Source organism: Myotis davidii, unplaced genomic scaffold (genome assembly GCF_000327345.1).
Source record: "Myotis davidii unplaced genomic scaffold, ASM32734v1 scaffold68, whole genome shotgun sequence".
Classification (NCBI taxonomy): Eukaryota; Metazoa; Chordata; class Mammalia; order Chiroptera; family Vespertilionidae; genus Myotis; species Myotis davidii.
The window spans coordinates 595,874-613,485 of NW_006300376.1; the positions used below are offsets into that span (position 1 = coordinate 595,874).

A 17,612-nucleotide genomic window follows, 5' to 3' on the forward strand; every position below is an offset into this window, starting at 1 on the left:
CCCTCCTCCTTCCCACCCTCACAGGTACTCATTCTTAAAGTGTTAATTCTTTCTTTTGCCCTTCTGGGCTGGACAATCAAGGTCAAATGCAATAATGGGAGCAAGATTTCCATGCCGAACTTCACATGCTTCTTCCCTGTGAGGGGTAGGGTAGAGAGGGACAGCAACAAGCTCTAACGGAAGTTACGCACCTGAAGTCATCCTTGCAGCCCTTCTTGGAATCCCTCAACCCCTTCTTCTCTTGTGGTTGCCCCACCATGAAAACGGTGTCCCTGACGGTAGGGAAATCTTCCAGCAGGGCCCTCAGGCTATTGCAGTAGGCCATGATCTGACCCCGAAGAGCATAGTGAGACATGCGGTGGTTAAATCTGAAAAGTCAGAAGAGATGTCCAGAGGTGAGTCCTTTCTACAGAAGTTCCAGGGTCTACTTTCCTAGACTATCTTTCAAAGAGAATAGAGCACCTCTGTCATGAAGAAACATCTGTCTGGGTCATACTGCTACTGCATGAAGGCAAAGGCATGGGCCCCTTCAAAGCATCTCCTGTCCTTCACTTCTCATGCTCCTTCTTCCGCCTGTCAGGGGTCAGCTTGATCCTATCTAATAGGATCGTGGCTCAGATAAAACAAACCACCTCACATCTTGGAGAATTTCTACATAATTCTGATGTTCATTGAATTCAGAGTCAGAGAAATCAGCATGTGTAGTTCCCATGTACTACATATCCTATACTTACTTCTGACAATATTCCACTATTACTTCTCTCTTGGTTTTCTCAATTTCATCCTGTAATAAAAGAAGATGATAGTTCTTCTATTAGACAGTTGGTTATAAACACTCTCCAAGCAAGTATCTATGTAGAAACTGAGAGCAAGCTTAAAGCAGAAAAAGGCCACACTGTTGAGAAACTCTTCCTGAAGGTCAACTTATTGGGAAACACTCCTCCAGGGGTGTCTCCCACTCCCTTACATTTTGCTGAGTGAGCGAAGAAGGCAAGGCCCTGACCACTCTTTACGGGGGCCATTTCTAAGGGTTGTGTTTGCAGAAAGAAGTCTTAAGGGATGAGGTAATGCCTCCCTCCAGGAAAAAGAGCAGACTTGCTATAAAAGAGGTGGATTCCTCCAAACTCAGTATTACTCAACTGTGACAAACACCCACTGCATGCATCCGGGCTCCAATGTTGCTCCCGTGGCCCTTGGGGAACCAAGGGAACTGACACAGACACAAAGCCCATGTTGCCTGCTCTGCTATGAGTAATGAAGTTATTTTGTCTCTTAACCAGGAGTCTTGTGTCTTCTGCCAGCCTCCACAAAACAGGCACAGGTTAATGTACCAGCTTGTAAATAGGCTAAAACCCCAGACTTTGGCAAAACTGACAATTTCTTGCCTGAGCCCTTTCTAATCTGATCAGCATTGAATAATCCTATGAACAGTTAATGAGTTATTACATTTTCCACTTGGTCAATATTTTTTTAATATTATAGTAAAAAACTAATTTAATATCTCAGTGACTTATTAAAAGGAGTCCTTTCTCTCCATTATTGGTCAGTAGTAAACTTGAAATCTGGCCTCCCTCACATCCCAGTTGGATTAGGTAAATTTAGGCCTTTTGTTTTCAGTCACAGGTAGGGGAAAAGCCTAGAGATTGTAAATGTGTTTTACTTGAGCCATGATCCTATTAGAAAGATTGCCATTTCTTTTCCAAACATCGCTGCATCGACCTAACGATTCCCTCATCAAAAAATTAATAAATAATGAAATGATATTCACAAACTTAAGCAATACTTTTAACTGTTTAAAGACTTGCGCTTTATAAATATGTTTTCGAGAGATTGGGCCAGTATAAAACCCTTTAATAGGAACAAGGTGACCATGCCTGAAAAAACATGATAGCAGGTGAATCAGATGGCAAGAGTCTTTGTTCGCCTTGTCTAAACACCCTAAGCACCGGCAGGTCTCTTAGGAACGGGCAAATGTTCCAGAGCGGGTGCTGAAACTAGTTTCATTTAGAAAGTGACAGAACGAAATGTGACCTTGGGAAAATGCACGTATTTTAAAAACCAGACTGCAGTTGGCTTGAATGGCTTCCTTCGTATTTCTTATTGAGCTCCCTTTTTCAGTTCTTTATGTTTTCAATGGTCCTATCCAAATAGGCTGAATGCAACAGGCTCTAAGTTAAGAATTTTTATTTGCTCAAATGTAAAAGATGACATGAGAGCTTTAGGGGGCTCTTTTTACTATACTCACGAGGTTCATTGAGTCAGCCATGGCTTGTTTCCTGAGGAGGAAGGCATTCAGCATCATGTCCCGCAGTCCCACCTTTTCCAATTGAATAGACACGAAAGCCTCCGGAGCCCTGACGAGTGAACAGAGACATCTGAGCCCAAGGCAAGTGGCCATATAGCAAGGAGACAACTCGAGAACTCTCTGAAGGACAGGGACACCTGAGGCTGCACATTGGGCGCTGCAGCAGAGGAGCTGGTGGCTCTGTCTTCATAGTCCCCGGCTGCTTCCCGTGCGGATGTGTCTTCCTCCTCTTCCTCGGGACTCATGTGCCCGAGGCACGCATTGGCAGTCCCGAACCTCACAGCCTGGCCCAGTGTTTGTACTATCCAGGTCCCTTTGTGTCCTCCAGGCCTCATGTGTAGGGGCACCTGGACTGAAAGGCCCTCCCAAGGGTCTGCTGGACCAGACACATTGATCATAAATCTTCCACCCACACATTGGGAGTGTGGATTTACGGCACCTGAACTCTGGCCATATGTCAGATTAATGGCATCTTGAGAAGTAGAGTAGCTTTGCCTGTTGTTGTTTGTTGTTTTTTCCCCCATCTTAAATTTACCAGAATTAAACTAGAATATCATTGGTATGCCCCAATGAAATATTCAGAGTATTTAGAATTATTGCAGAATACAAATATCTCTCTCTGTCATGGTGAGGAGAAATCAAGACATAATAGGGCATCCCTGCCTCATAGACATATCTTTTTAGAGATTGTGTCTCTTTGACAACACACCATTCTATTATTCTAAGCAAAGACAAAACTCTTGTTAGAATAGTAAGGATAGGTCTGTACTTCTCACTAAGAGACATGGAAAATTTGGAGAGGCCAATATTCTTTGTTCTTGTGTTCTACACTTTTTAAAGTTTGAAAAATGTAGAAAAAGGGAGGAAGGAGAGGGAGGGAAAAGCAAGAGAAGGGAGGAGAGGGAAGAAGAGAAGAGAAAAGAGGTTGTAATTAGGAACTGTTAACTCTCCTTCATAGACTGGAGTATATCAGAAGGAATGAGCCTTCTCACTGTTCATACAAGGTTCAATATCAAACACATGCTGGTCACTCTGGGAGTTTAGTCATTCTTCAGTCCCATAACACTCTGTTCTTAACTGACTTAAAAGAGGACACATTTATGTTAATCCTGCTTCCCTCTGATACAGTACCTTTTGATAGCCTTGGATCTTTCTGAAGGAAGAATAAAGGTGTCTGGAAGTTTCGGAGTTGGGGCCAACAGCAATCTCTCTATGCCATTTACAATTCTGGAATTTCTTCTGGTTGGACCCATTCCACCATCATTTTTCAGATCTGAACGTATTTCCTAAAATATTTCAAACCAAAGTGAATCCAAATTGTTGGATTTATATGTCCCATGGTACTGGCTATAAAATTATCTCACAGCCACAACTGACCACAAATACATGTAAATGACTGGATACCTGGGGAAGGGGTGGGAATGGAGAGAAGGGGGAGGGGAAGAAAGTATAGAGAGTAAGGGAGGGAAGGGAAGGGAGCTACTAGTTTGCACAATAAAGGGGTGAGGCACTAAGAGTAACTATTTCCAGAATAGAACACAATTATCTAAAGTGCTCCGACAAAAATTCTCCATTCCACAGGTGGCTAGTGGAGTGCTCCATCAGAGGGGCCTCTCAAGAAATACTGCTGATGGGCTTCATGGCTGTGAGATCTGAGAACTTGTTTCGCGTGCCCATTCTGGTAGAGTCTAAGCAGATGGAGGTGGGCTATATATGCTGCCATGCACCATGCAATGATGAAGGAGGGAGAGGCGGAGGGAGGGCGGGGCAAGGACAAGGAAGATGGAGAAAAAAAAAGGGAAATCCATATTTTTCAATACTCCTATTGGTTATGGAGCTCTTGGGCACAATGAATGGAATTCTTTTACATTTTTCCTAAAATACTGACTAAACACAAGCTCTGCAATCAGGTCGCAGTGCTGACACGCTTGTGATCTTGGTTCTGTCCTTAACCTTTCAGAAAAGGGGATGATATTCCCTATCGCATGGGGCTGTTGAGAGGATTCCACGAACCCATGTATATTCATCACTTAGCGCACTGCCTTGCCTGGACCACAGAAGCTTCTGAATTGAACTGTTAACTCTCTGACTCCCCCACCTGCCTTCAACAGCCCACCATGCCCATCTTTCATTTCTTTCTTTTTTATATATAAAATATTTTTATTGATTTCAGAGAGGAAGGGAGAGGGAGAGAGAGATAGAAACATCAATGATGAGAGAGAATCATTGATTGGCTGCCTCTTACGCACCGCACACTGGGGATCGAGCCTGCAATTTGGGCATGTGCCCTGACCAGGAATCAAACCATGACCTCCTGGTTCATAGGTTGAAGCTCAACCACCGAGTCATACCCACTAGACCCATCTACATTTCTATCCTCAATTGCTTCCTCTTTTCCAGCTCCTTCCTACAAATATATTTATATCTATTTTATTCTTAATTATCTTGCCCCCTCAAACTTCCTCTGCAATTCTGACCAAACTTCTTAAAGAACTACTATGGACTAAATGTTTGTATCTCTCCCTAACTTCTTATGTTGAAGCCCCATTCCCCAATAAGATGGTATTTGAAGACATTTGAAGATAGTATTGGAAGGTAATTAGGGTTAGGTAAGGTCATAATGGTGGGGCTCCAATCTGATAGGGCTGGTGCCCTTCCAAGAAGAGAAAGACACAGAGTTCTCTCTCTTTTGCTGCCACGTGAGACCACAGTGAGAATTCAGCCGTCTTCAATCAAGGAAGAGAGCCCTTACCAGAAGCTGACCATGCAGGCACCTGGATCATGGATTTCTGGCCTCCAGAATTATGCGAAAATAAATTTCTGTTGTTTAAGCTAGTCCATGGTATTTTGTTTTGGCAACCTGAGCTGACTAATACTGGAGCAGTAAATATACACCGTGTTTGTATTTTTGTCACCTTGTCGCTCCTTAACACTGGCAGTATGCCTTCACTCCAACTCCATCAGAGCTGCTCTGTCAGTCAGCAGTGAGCCTTGGAGAATGTCAAAGGGTCTCATTTTAATCCCTACTCTCTGGTTCTTCCCTCTAGACTTAACTCTATCAACTTTCAACTTTTTCTTCTTTCTTCTTCTTTTTAAAAAATAATAGCTTTGCCTGGTTTGTGTGGCTCAGTGGTTGAGCGTCGACCTATGAAGGATTCTCGGTCAGGGCACATACCTAAGTTGTGGACTTGATCCCCAGTGTGGGGTGTGCAGGAGGCAGCTGATCAATGATTCTCTCTCATCCTTGATATTTCTATCTTTCTCTCCCTCTGAAATCATTAAAAGTATATTTTAAAAATAATAGCTTTTTTTTTAAAAAAATAATAGCTTTATTGAGGTACAATTGACATTCAATTAACAGCACATATATGAAGTGTTCAATTAGAGAAGTTTTAGTATATGTGTGCAACTGAAACCATCGCCACAGAAAAATAATGACCATCACCATCCCTCCCACCCACCCCCTTCCTCAAGTAACCGTTGTTCTGCTTTCTGCAACTATAGATCAGAATGCATTTTCTAGAACTTTATATAAAGGGGGTTATGCAGTATGTACTCTTTTTTGTCTGGCTTCATCCATATTATTGTGTATATCAATAGATCATGTCTTTGTATTGCTGAGTAGTATTCCATTGTATGAATATACCACAATTTGTTTATCCATTCATCTGGTGATGGGTATTTGGGTTCTTGCCAGTTCTTGGCTATTTTAAAATAAAGCTGCTGTAAACATTTGTGTATGTCTTTATATGGACATGTGCTTTCTCTTTAGTAAATACATAGGAGTAGACTGGCTGGATCATCTGGTAAGCATATGTTTAATTTTTTAAGAAAGTGCTAAAACTATTTTCCAAGATGATTGACCATTTTGCATTCCCATGAGCAGTGTATGGGAGTTCTAGATATGTCTCATCCTTGCCAACACTTGGAATGATCAGCCATGTAAAAGTTAACCATTCAAATGGGTGTGCAGTTATTTTTCACTGGGGTTTTACATTTATCTAATAACTAATGGTTTTGAACTCCTTTTTTATGTGCTTATTTGTCATCTGCACATCTTAGATGACTCATTTCTTCTTGAAACATTTCTCTCCTTCAGCTTTGGTAGCAATGCACAATTTTATTCTGTCTCTGTCTCTTTCCTTTTTTACCCCCCTTTCCTCCCTTCCTCTTGGTCCCTTTCGCTGTCTTCATCATTTATTCCTCCTTATTATCTCATTAGCCCTCTTCTCGTCCCACATTCGTAGGAAAGCATATAAATACACATACACATATATTCATGTATACTTACATATAAATGTATATTTTACCCTAATGCCTCCTTACCCCTCCCAGTGCTGTAGGTCTTTCCAGGCTATTACTCTTCATGCCCTCCCTGGCCTGCCCTGTGCTCCCATCTAGTGCCTTTCAACATTTGCTCCCTGGGTGGATCTCAGGAAATAACTCATAAACCTTTCAATCTCCCTGGCAATCATAACAACCCCACTTATACCTGTTTAATCATTGGTATTCCTCATAAGATTAAATTAATTAAATAAAGGAATCTATATGTTAACTTCATATGAAAACCACAAGTGGTGGTCAAACCAGCTCATTTTCCCCTAGTCCCCATCTGCCCTTTCTTGCTTCCATGCCTGGGTATCTGAAGGGACTCCTCTCTACTCAGAATGATCACATGGTCATCTCTGCCTATCAAAAAGCTCATCCCCCAGGCTTTCCCAAATGCCTCCTCTCTGTGCTACCCTACTGAGGTGCCCAAATGGGACCTCTTTTTTTAAAAAAATTCTTTTAATAGCTTGTTGAATCTCTTTTATGCCTTGTGCATTTGAACTACTTGTTGGCCGGTCCCCCTTACCTACACTGGCCTGTAAGTTCCTCCGGAGCATGAATTATACCTTAGTATTACCTGATGAGCTCAAATGAACAAATAACAAAAGAAAGAATAGGTAAATTGGATTTATCAAAATGAAAAATTTGTTTCCAAGGGCACCATCACAAAAGTGAGAAGATGGCTCTTAGAATGGGAGAAAATATTTGCAAATATTATACTTGATAAGGGGCTTGTATTCAGATTAAATAAAGAATTCTTACAAGAATGAAAAGACCCAAAAATCCAAATTTGTAAAAGGGCAAAGCATTTGAATAGACATTTCTCTAACAAAGACATACAAATGGCCAATAAGCACATGGAAAGATCCTCAAATCATTAGTAATTAGAGAAATGCTAATGAAAACCATGATGAGATACCATTTACTCCCACTAGCACAGCTAAAATAAAGAAGTGAGACAATAACATGTTCATATTATTATTCATAATAGCCCAAAAGTAAAAACAACCTAATGCTTGTCAACTGATAATGGAGAAACAAAATGTGGTATAGCTGTAGGATATCTTCCATCAGTACAAGGGAATGAAGTACTGATACATGTTCAAACATGGATGAAGCTTGAAAACATAATGCTAAGTAAAAAGAAATCTGACATGAAGTGGCATGTTTTATGATTCCATTTATATAAAATTTCCAGAATAGGCAAAGCTATAGAGACACAAAGCAGAGTCCAGGTTGCTAGGGGCTGAGGGGAGAGGGGAATGGGAGTGACTGCTAATTGGTACAGAATTTCTTTTGAGAGTGATGAAAACTTTTTGGAATTAAGTTGTGGTGATGGTTGCATGATCTTGTGAATTATATGTGGTAAAGGGATAAACTTAATGTAATGTAAATTATCTATATATATAAAAGGCCAAGTGACCGACTGTCCATCCATCCGACCAACTGACTGGCTGGTACCTAGGACGCACACTGGCCATTTAAAAATAAATGTTGAATCGCGCATGCACAATACATATAAAGCTCTTGCTGGCACCAATCACACATACGTGTTTCGATCTGTTATTGTCGATCATGAATTTGATTGACACTTCTATTATAAAGGGCAAATGGCAATAATAAAATATTTTTTCTAATTAATTTCCTTTTAATGTGCACGAATTCGTGCACCGTCCACTAGTATCTCAATAACAATAAAAAAAAGTCAGGAAAAGAAAGAGTATATATTGGGTGTTGACTTTTGTGGAAAAAAGAAGGCATAAATTTGTTAGGTTTGATCAAAGAATTGAATCGATACCCCTCCCCTGGAACTGCCCTTTAGGCCACTTCTCAATGAACATTCCCTTTCGCTTAGACCACTTTCCACTTGCTGAGACCACATTCCACTTGCTAAGACCACATTCCATTTGCTAAGACCATTATCTCTCCCTTCTGGACTGTCCCAGACTCTGGACCTGCACAGAGAATTCTCTGCCCATAAAAAGCCCACCTAGAGTCCTTTAAAACCTCTGACTCCCTACCTTTGGGTGCTGGCACCATTTGGGGACTCAGCCCATCTAGTATCCAGATGACCTAATGAATTTATAATCCCTTACTACTTTGGCCTTGGGTATTCCTCATTTGGCTACCCTAAAAAAATTTTACTTTTGCAAAAAAGAAATACAGGAAGGATAGAACATAAAACAATGGAGTCCTTTATCTACAAAGGACAAAGTTGGATGAAAATGTTATTTTATTCTAGCTAGTCAATATTATAGAGTTACATATAAAGAAAAATTATTAGCAATAAAAGGTAAAAGACCAAGTAAAGATTTGGTCATTTGTTGAGTCACTTTAGAAAAGAAGAAATAAAAGAAAGGCGGGAAGAAAAGAAAATAAAAATACAGGAAAGAAGGAAAAATGGGAGAAAGAGAAGAGAAAGGGGGAGAAGAGAAAGAAGGGAGGAAGGAGAGGTAGGGGTAAAGGTAAGGAGGGAAGTACGCAAGGAAGGAACAGCCTGATGTTAGCTGGTGGATCATGGTAGCATGCCTCAGGCTCCCCTATCTTACAGGCTGACCTGGACATCAGCAGGACATCCCCCTCGGGGAGTGTGATAGAAGAATGCATGCTGGACAGCCACCATCAAAGCATTTTTCTGAGCAGCTTGACATGCAAGAGTCACTTGCATGTTTTCAACTCCCGAATGGAACAAGAGCTACAAAAAGAAAATATAAAAGGTATTAGGAATTTCTCTCATAAAGAAAAGGGTAAATAAACCAGTCAGAGAAAGACAAATATCACATAGTCTCACGCATACGTAGACTCTAATGAACAAAATAAACTGATGAACAAAATAGGTCCAGAGACATAAAAGCATGGAACAGACTGCAGAATCTCAGAGGGCAGGTGGGGTAGGGGAGGGGTGTGGAGAGATTAACCAAAGAATTTATATGCATATATGCATACCCCATCGAATATAGACAATAGTGTGGTGAGGGTCTGGGGGGGGGTGGTATTAGGGGGAGGAGAGTCAATGGGAAAAAAGGGGGACATATGTGATATTTTTAACAACAAAAATAAATTCTTTAAAAAAAGGAAAAACTAAAGTTGAGGGTTGAGATCACCACTTATGCAACATCCTATATAATAAAGACTAATATGCAAATCGACTGAACAGCGGAAAGACTGGTCGCTATGATGTGCACTGACCATCAGGGGGCAGATGTTCAACGCAGGAGCTGCCCCTGGTGGTCAGTATGCTCCCACAGTGGGAGTGCTGCTTGGCCGGAAGTTGGGCTCTGGCGAGCACAGTGGTGGTGGTGGGAGCCTCTCCTGCCTCCGTGGCAGTGCTAAGGATGTCTGACTATCAGCTTAAGCTGTCAGTCAGACATCCCCCAAGGGCTCCCAGACTGCAAGAGGGTGCAGGCTGGGCTGAGGGACGCCTCCCCCCAAGTGCACGAATTTTGTGAACCAGGCCTCTAGTGTATATATAAAAGTCAAACTGCAGGATGAGCTGAGATCCTTGTTCCTCAGTCACAGGACTGAATCTCCCTAAGCAGCATTTCATCCAGGAAGGCAGCCCCAAAGCTTGATGTGCTCTGTAGCTGGACACCATCAGGTTTCCCCAAATGTCAGGAAAGGATGAGCAGGCTTTAATGGGTGAGCAAACACGCATAGGGGAAGGCTCTTGCAAAACTGCCAAGATTAGATTTATGTTTAAAAAATACACATACAAATTGAAGCCTGCACAGACACACATAGAAGCAAAGGAAGCTATCCGAGTGACAGGAAAAAAACAGCACCATCTGACTTAAAAAGGTCAGATAAAAGCTCCAATAACAAGCGTATATTTTCAAAAGCTTGACACAAAGGTGGCTCACTACAAGTGCTTCTTTTTAATATCTAATAGAAGGTATTGCAAAGGGTGTTGCAGTCTCTATAGTTCAAACCAGGCCAATGTGCACATCAAATGAGGCAAGGCCTTCATCATTACTTATGAAGTTGGAAGCTTTTCTTATATAAGAGACCCAAACTTATATGGATTAAACATTATGATTTTTAAAGAAATACATGAGAAAATTGCTTAATTTTACTTTAGTTTCTTTAAAAAAATTAAAATAATTTACCTTAAGGATGGCTTCCTTTGTATAAAAACTAAATTTGCCAACTTGGTTATCATCCACCTCAGAGATGGCCAAGACAAGAGAAGTAGGAGAATATCTGCAAGAAGAAACATGTCACTGTTTCAGTCATTGTGCTGTGCCATTAGTCAAGAGATGCCCATTCTGATGGGACAGAATGGCCTGTGATCAGCTCTGGGACATCAGTAGTAACAGCAAGTGCAGATGTTATGCAAGACTTGATATTTCCACTCAAAGACTGAAGGGCTCTGGGGTCTTTTCAGTCCTTATTGGACTTGATCTCCCTATAGTTTCATTGTGGTGACTATCCACCCTGGAGCATTTGAAATTATTTTCTCTTGATCACTATACCACTGTTTTTCTCCTGTTTTTCCGCTTGCCTTCTTGACCTCCCCACTTTGGCATGTGGATTGTCTTGAGCCAAAGGCAATTGAAACCCTGCCGGCTTCCAGAAACTTTTACCTCTCCCTTAAAGAATTTAAATTAAAGGCCTTGTCTATAATAGGAGTTTATCACCAGAGATAACTTTTTATGACTTATAGCTAGGCCAGAGCAAACGTCTAATTACTGAACATCTGAGCATCTGATCTTACTGTCCTGAGAGTGACCTTCCTCCCCGCTGAAGCCCCAACGTGCCTTGCCTCATTCCTTAGCTCAGAAAGTTATTACCTCATTTTTCCTTTCCCCCCTCTGAACCTCTCGTGTATATGGGGTTCCCATAGAACATATATAATTAAATTGGATCATTTTCTCTTGTTAATCTGCCTCATGTTGATTTGACTATTAGACCAGCAGAAAGAACCGAAGAGGGTAGATGGAGGGAAGTGTCTTCCTCCCCACAGCCTCATCTGCTCAGGCCCCTCACGGACTCAGACCCCCTTGTGCACTCCCGAAAAGTTGTCCAGTTCTAACTTTCTCCCATTGCCCTAATGGTCATCTAATATTCTCTGTAACCACGTTTCTGCCTTTGTCCATAACTATGAGACTCTATTATGTAATTTAACATCTATGACTTTTGGTTTCTTTATCTATGACTTTATGTAAATGAGATATCACTTATCTCATATGTGGCTGTGACAAATATTAAGTGGAATCATATGCATGAATGTACTTTTTAAAATGTAAGTCACTATGCTTATGTTTGATATATGTTGCTGTCACAGCAGAACTCCTAAGTGGCAACTTTAAGAAATGAACATATATAAAACAAATGCAAACTCCAGACCCAAATTCCTTGGTTGCATAAACCGTTCTCTAGAATTCAGAGGGTTTCCCAGATCTTGCAGAATCTCTGGGTCATCACTGGGAGGACCATCACTGCTTGGCCAGGACACAGAGCACTTGGGCAACCTGTGCTGTTTGGTTGATTCTGACTGAACAAAATAGGCCCTATTTCACGGCAGTGTAAAAGATCAACTCCAGCAGGAGGCCCTCGAAGAGACAGAGAATAGCTTAGCTCTAGGTTGGAGACTAAACCTTGCCTTCAGCTTCTATGAGATCCCTCTTTATCCTAACAACAAATTCTCTTTTTGGATTAGCTAGTGTGACAGGATAGAGCGGGGGACATTTTGCCTTCAGAGGACAATTGGCAATATCTGGAGACATTTTTGATTGTCACAAATGGGAAGAAGAGGTATTACTAGCATCTGGTAGGTAGTGGTCAGGAGTGCTGCTAAACAACCTCTGATACACAGCCCCCTACAAGAAAGAGTCACTCTGCCCCAAATTTTCATAGTGCCAAGATTGAGAAATTCAGAGACACTGTATTCTATCATCCTAACCCCTCCATTCTACCCATGCTCTCTCTGAGGAAGATGAGTCCCTTAACATATTAATATACTAACATATCCAAGTTGTATTTTGAGCAGGGATTCACATAAGCAGAAACAAGGTGACTTTCCCTCCTTGGAGTCACCCTTGCCTTCCTAGGGTAGGTGGGACCAGGACCAGAAATCTCTAAGGATAGAACTAGGGCCCTCAGTGGGAGGGCAGACTAAGGGGGAAGGAAAGAAGACAAACATTTCTTCTCAGCATACATCGAAGGTGGACTCTTTGAGGGGAAAAAGATCCCTTTCTCGAACTGAATGGATTCATGGTCTGTTAGTGGTAGGAGTGTTTGCTTTCTGCCAATGGGCATGAAATAGAGGTTTCACTGGTTTGAGTCAGCTTCTTTTATTGACCAACAGAAGAACCTGTATACGATATTGCCATACATGTTAGATTTGTACATTGTGTTAGAATTTCGAGGAAACAGTGCTCAAAAACACTTGACTGACTTCTTCCTGGTCCCAGCGGAAGTGAGAGAAGAGACCTGGATTTCTGATCCACGGTTCTTGCCCCACGAGATCAACCCTCACACCCCTTTCTACACAGAAGCAACATAGTCAACCCGGGGAGCTACCTGAGCCTGTGATTCCATCTCATTTGAACTCTCTGATCTGATTCTTCCATTGCTCAGTTACTTGATGTTTTTAAATCAAATTATTCTCCTTGATTGAGACCTTATTTCCCCCTCTTATTAAGAAAAAGGAAGAAAGAAAATAAATGGCATTATGGCAGACAGAATATAAATACAATTAGAAATACAATTGCATTTGCATGTCCAGTGGTGGTAGAAATTGTTTTTCACTAGTTATTCATTCTACCATTACATTATTTTTACTTTGACCCTCTTAAGGCTCACCTGTCTACGCGATCACTGTTCTCCAGCAGAGAGGTGATAAAGACAGGCGGTTGATGATCCACCTTGTCCTTGTGTGTTGCAAACTCAAAGTGAACAGGCCTCAGATGCAAATGGAACTCTCCAAAGCCCATCTCCCACGCCATTTTCTTATAGAGACTAAAAGGGGGGAAAAGAGCCAAAAACATTTACTATTTATTTTCCCCTAAAAGGAAACTAAGTGGTAAGAAAACCAAAACATTAGAATAAGCACAAAAGCAGAAGGCAAAATAAAAGTAACACAAGTAGGGCAGGAAGTGAATGAGTCACAAAGGTCTTCTGTCTGCCCTTTGCCATGACAGTTGAAAATAGAAGTAACGTAGGAGGAGATGTGCTTGGGTACTTCCTTAACTCTCATTTCCTGCAAGCTAGTTCTGTCCTCAGAGTCCTCACCAGATCACCTATATTGCCCTCAATACAAGGTTCATTTTCTTCCCGTGGAGCTCTTCACGACTGGCCTCTGTCCCCTTCTTAAGGAACATTGCTCTCCTGGACCCAGGATGTCCACGCTCCTACCTTGTGACCACTCTCTCTGTCTTCATTTTCTTCTTGTCTTTGTTTTCAAATCCTGGTGTTTCCTGAGGTTCCAAACCCAGTCCTCTTCTCATCTTCTCCATACTCTCCTTGGGGTGTCTGCCTTCCTGCCCCACACCCCAACAGTCCCCTCCAGGGACCCCATCTCCATCTTGCCCAACTCTGCGTTCTACTCCCACGTTTCCACAGCTTGCAGCAAGGCTCCGTTCGGTGTCCCCTGGCATTTCAGCTCTCTGTGTCTAGAACGTCTTCTCCTCTTCTCTCACCCCCATTCTAACACATTTCTCCATCTTGAGAAATTGGCACGTCAAGGCTGAGTTCAAATGGCACCTATATTAGTTCTCTAGGCTGCTGTAACAAAGTACCATAACCTGGGTGGCTTACACAACAGCAATACGTCTCATAGCTCTGGAGGATGGAAACCTGAGGTCAAGGTGTCAGTGGGGTTGGTTCCTTCTGAGGGCTGTGAAGGAAGGCCTCTCTCCTTGGCTTATAGTTAGCCATCTTCTCCTTGTGTTTCCACATTGTCTTCCCTCTGTGTGTGCCTTTGTCCAAATCACCTCTTCTTATAGGGACACCAGTCTTATGGGATTAGGGCCCAGCTCCGTAACTTCATTTTAACGTGATTTCTTCTGTAAAGACCCTATCTCCAAATAAAGTCACATGCTGAGGTACTAGGGCTGGGACTTGAACATATGAATTTGGCAGGGGGGTGGGGGGGACACAATTCATCCCATAACAGTCCCTTTTCTATGAAGCTTTCCCTGATCCCCTTAAATAGAACGAAATACTCCATTTTCTGTGCTCCCATAATATCTTGTTCACATGACTATGGTATATTATCAAACTTCATCAGGGATGACTTTTACATTGTGAGCTCTAAGACTTATGATCAGAAATTATGGGGAAATAATATCATAGAGGTTAATATATATCTTGACTTGTGTTTAAATTTGTATATTCTTCTATAATACTTTCTAGTTATGCCATCTTAGGCAAAGTACTTACCTTTTCTGAGCCTCTACTTCCTCACTGGCAAAATGTTTGAAAGCTACCTCAAAAGGATATTCTGAGAATTAAATGAACGAATACACATGAAGTTCTCAGTACAGACCCAGGCCACAATAGGCCCTCACAAATGGTTGGTGGTAGATGGCTGGACCCTTTGTGTGTACAGGGCCTCTCATGAAGATCAGAACACAGTCGAACTCACACAGGTTTGCAACAAATCCTTTAGTTCCATATTCTTCCTGTGAATGGAACATGTCCACTTGGATATCTTACTATCACCTCACACTCATACCTAACACCTAAGTCATTCATCTTTCCCTCCCCAAAAAAAAACCGGAATGGTGTCACTGCCTCTCCTTTGTCTAGCCCTCTACTATTTCTGCTCTGCTATTCAACTTCATTACAGTCAAGAGAAAAATCCAGTCAATATTTAGAGTGTTGGTGCAGGGCAGGCCTGGCCCCAGGTGATGAGGTACCATGGAAAACAATACACACAGGGTTTTTGTATTCAGGGGACTTCCACTAGCAGGAAAACCAATAAACCAATATGAAGCATCTTATTACACAGTAATGTGCTGAATGGAGAGGAAGGCCAGGTGCTAGGACCTAGCCTAGCTAAGTGGTCAGGGAGGCACATAGGAAGGCCTCGGTGAGAGAAGGAGCAAGCCAGGTGGCCATTTCAGCAATTTAGAAAGTTTCCACAGGCTGTTCGGGGGGCACGGAGGGGGCAAGGCTTGTAGGCAGGAATCCCCGCTGTCTGTAACCCCCCACCAGACCTTCAATGCCCCCACTGACCGAGCCAAGCATGCGCTCTCCACGCTCATTTCTATCAGCCGGTGGCGGAGGGTCACAAGTTCCAGAAGTTTGGAAAACGTCTCCAGGAGCAGCACACGAGCACCTCGGCCTTGGTTCTGTCCTTCGGCTGCTGCAGACTTAAGTGCAAGCAGGCCTATCTCCTCCACAAGAAAGGGATCGCCCATCACCTTCGCTGAAAGCAGCTGAGAGAAAACCAAGTATTTTGAAAAAAAAAAAAAATATATATATATATAAAAGAAATATCACATATTAAGAAAAATGCTATTAGTAGCACAGATTCTGGATCCAGATTTTCTGGGCTCAAATCCTGGCTCTGCCACTTAAAATCTGTGAGATTTGGGGCAATTTACTCTATTGTGTTGTCTCTTAGTTTCCTCATCTGTAAAGTGGGGATAATAACAGTACAAAATAGGCACTAATAGATACTAAGTAATCACCTAGAAGGGATGTTAAGAGGCTTAAGTAAGTAGCTGTGAAAATGCCTGGTACATTGTATTTGTTGTTATTATTATAAATGTTTTAAGCCAAAATAAAGAATAGAAATGACAAAGACTACCTAAATAGAAATAGCAGTCCTGATATCTGTCAAATATTTTATGGCCAATAATAATAATTTCTTATAAGCCCCTCTGATCACCTCTCAACAATTCAAAGTATTTTAACCAACATTAACTCGTTTATTTTCACAAGATCCCCATAAAATGGGCGTCACAGATGCCATGATTTCCATTTGATCTGTGAGGGTCTGAAGCAACACTGGAACTTTCTAAGTGTCACACAGCAACACCAAGAGTACATTCAGGCTTCCTAATCCCAAGTTAAGCCTTTTTATAGGACACTAAAACGCCTTTATTTTTTTTATATATACTTTAAAAAGTATATATATTTTTATTGATTTCAGAGAGGAAGGGAGAGGGAGAGAGAGATAGAAACATCAGTGATGAGAGAGAATCACTGATTGCCTGCCCTCTGCATGCCCCCCACTGGGGATCAAGCTCGCAACCAACCGGGGCCTGTGCTCTGGGAATAGAATCATGACCTCCTGCTTCATAGGTTGAAGCTCAACCACTGAGCCACACCCACCCAGCTAACCTGCCTTTACAGCGTTCCTCCACTCAGAGCCAACCCTGGGCAACTTGTGAAATAATCCCATTGTTTTTAATGCCCTCCTGTTGTGGTCAGTTCCTCTACTCTGACACCTTTGCTACTCTTTAATATACCACTCCGCAAGGACCCAGTTTCAGGACCCTGATCTGCCTTTCCAAGTTTGGCTCCCTGAGCGTGTACGAACTCCCCTATCCATCCATTTATCTACCAAAAGCCTTGTCTACTCAAGGATGCAATTTCTAGACTCTTGAAGTCTTCCAAAAGTGATTAAGAATGTTATTAAACTAATTCCTACATGTCCTCTGAGGGTAATATGTGCCCTCTTTTCTGGCCTAATACAAAAGTTTAATTTGAATATTTATCATTTCTAGATCCAAATTTGAACACATTTCAAAAGTAATAATTATTAAAACTGGGAGCCTAGACAAGTATCTTAGATATGTACTATGATTTATAAGAGAATTTAAAATACATTTTAAAAATCTGGTACCATGCCCTGGCAGGTGAGGGTCAGTGGTTAGAGAGTCAGCCTGTGAACCAAAGGGTCATTAGTTCAATTCCCAGTCAAGGGACCATGCCTGGGTTGTGGGTCAATCCTCAGCCCCAGTTTGCGGGGTGGGGATTACGGGAGGCAACCAGTCAATATGTCTCTCTCATATCAATGTTTCTC

General features: G+C 41.9%; 1 protein-coding gene across 1 annotated transcript in view; it reads right to left on the reverse strand.

The window, feature by feature from the left end:
- The window catches only part of LOC102775115 (transmembrane protein FLJ37396), a 48,863-nt gene that overhangs the window by 1,132 nt on the left and 30,119 nt on the right, over positions 1–17,612 (reverse strand). The window contains 9 exon segments of the mRNA XM_015572717.1: positions 192–368; positions 735–784; positions 2,246–2,354; positions 3,437–3,591; positions 9,116–9,157; positions 9,159–9,329; positions 10,741–10,834; positions 13,439–13,594; positions 15,815–16,017. Of these exon segments, the coding sequence (XP_015428203.1) occupies positions 192–368; positions 735–784; positions 2,246–2,354; positions 3,437–3,591; positions 9,116–9,157; positions 9,159–9,329; positions 10,741–10,834; positions 13,439–13,594; positions 15,815–16,017 (1,157 nt within the window).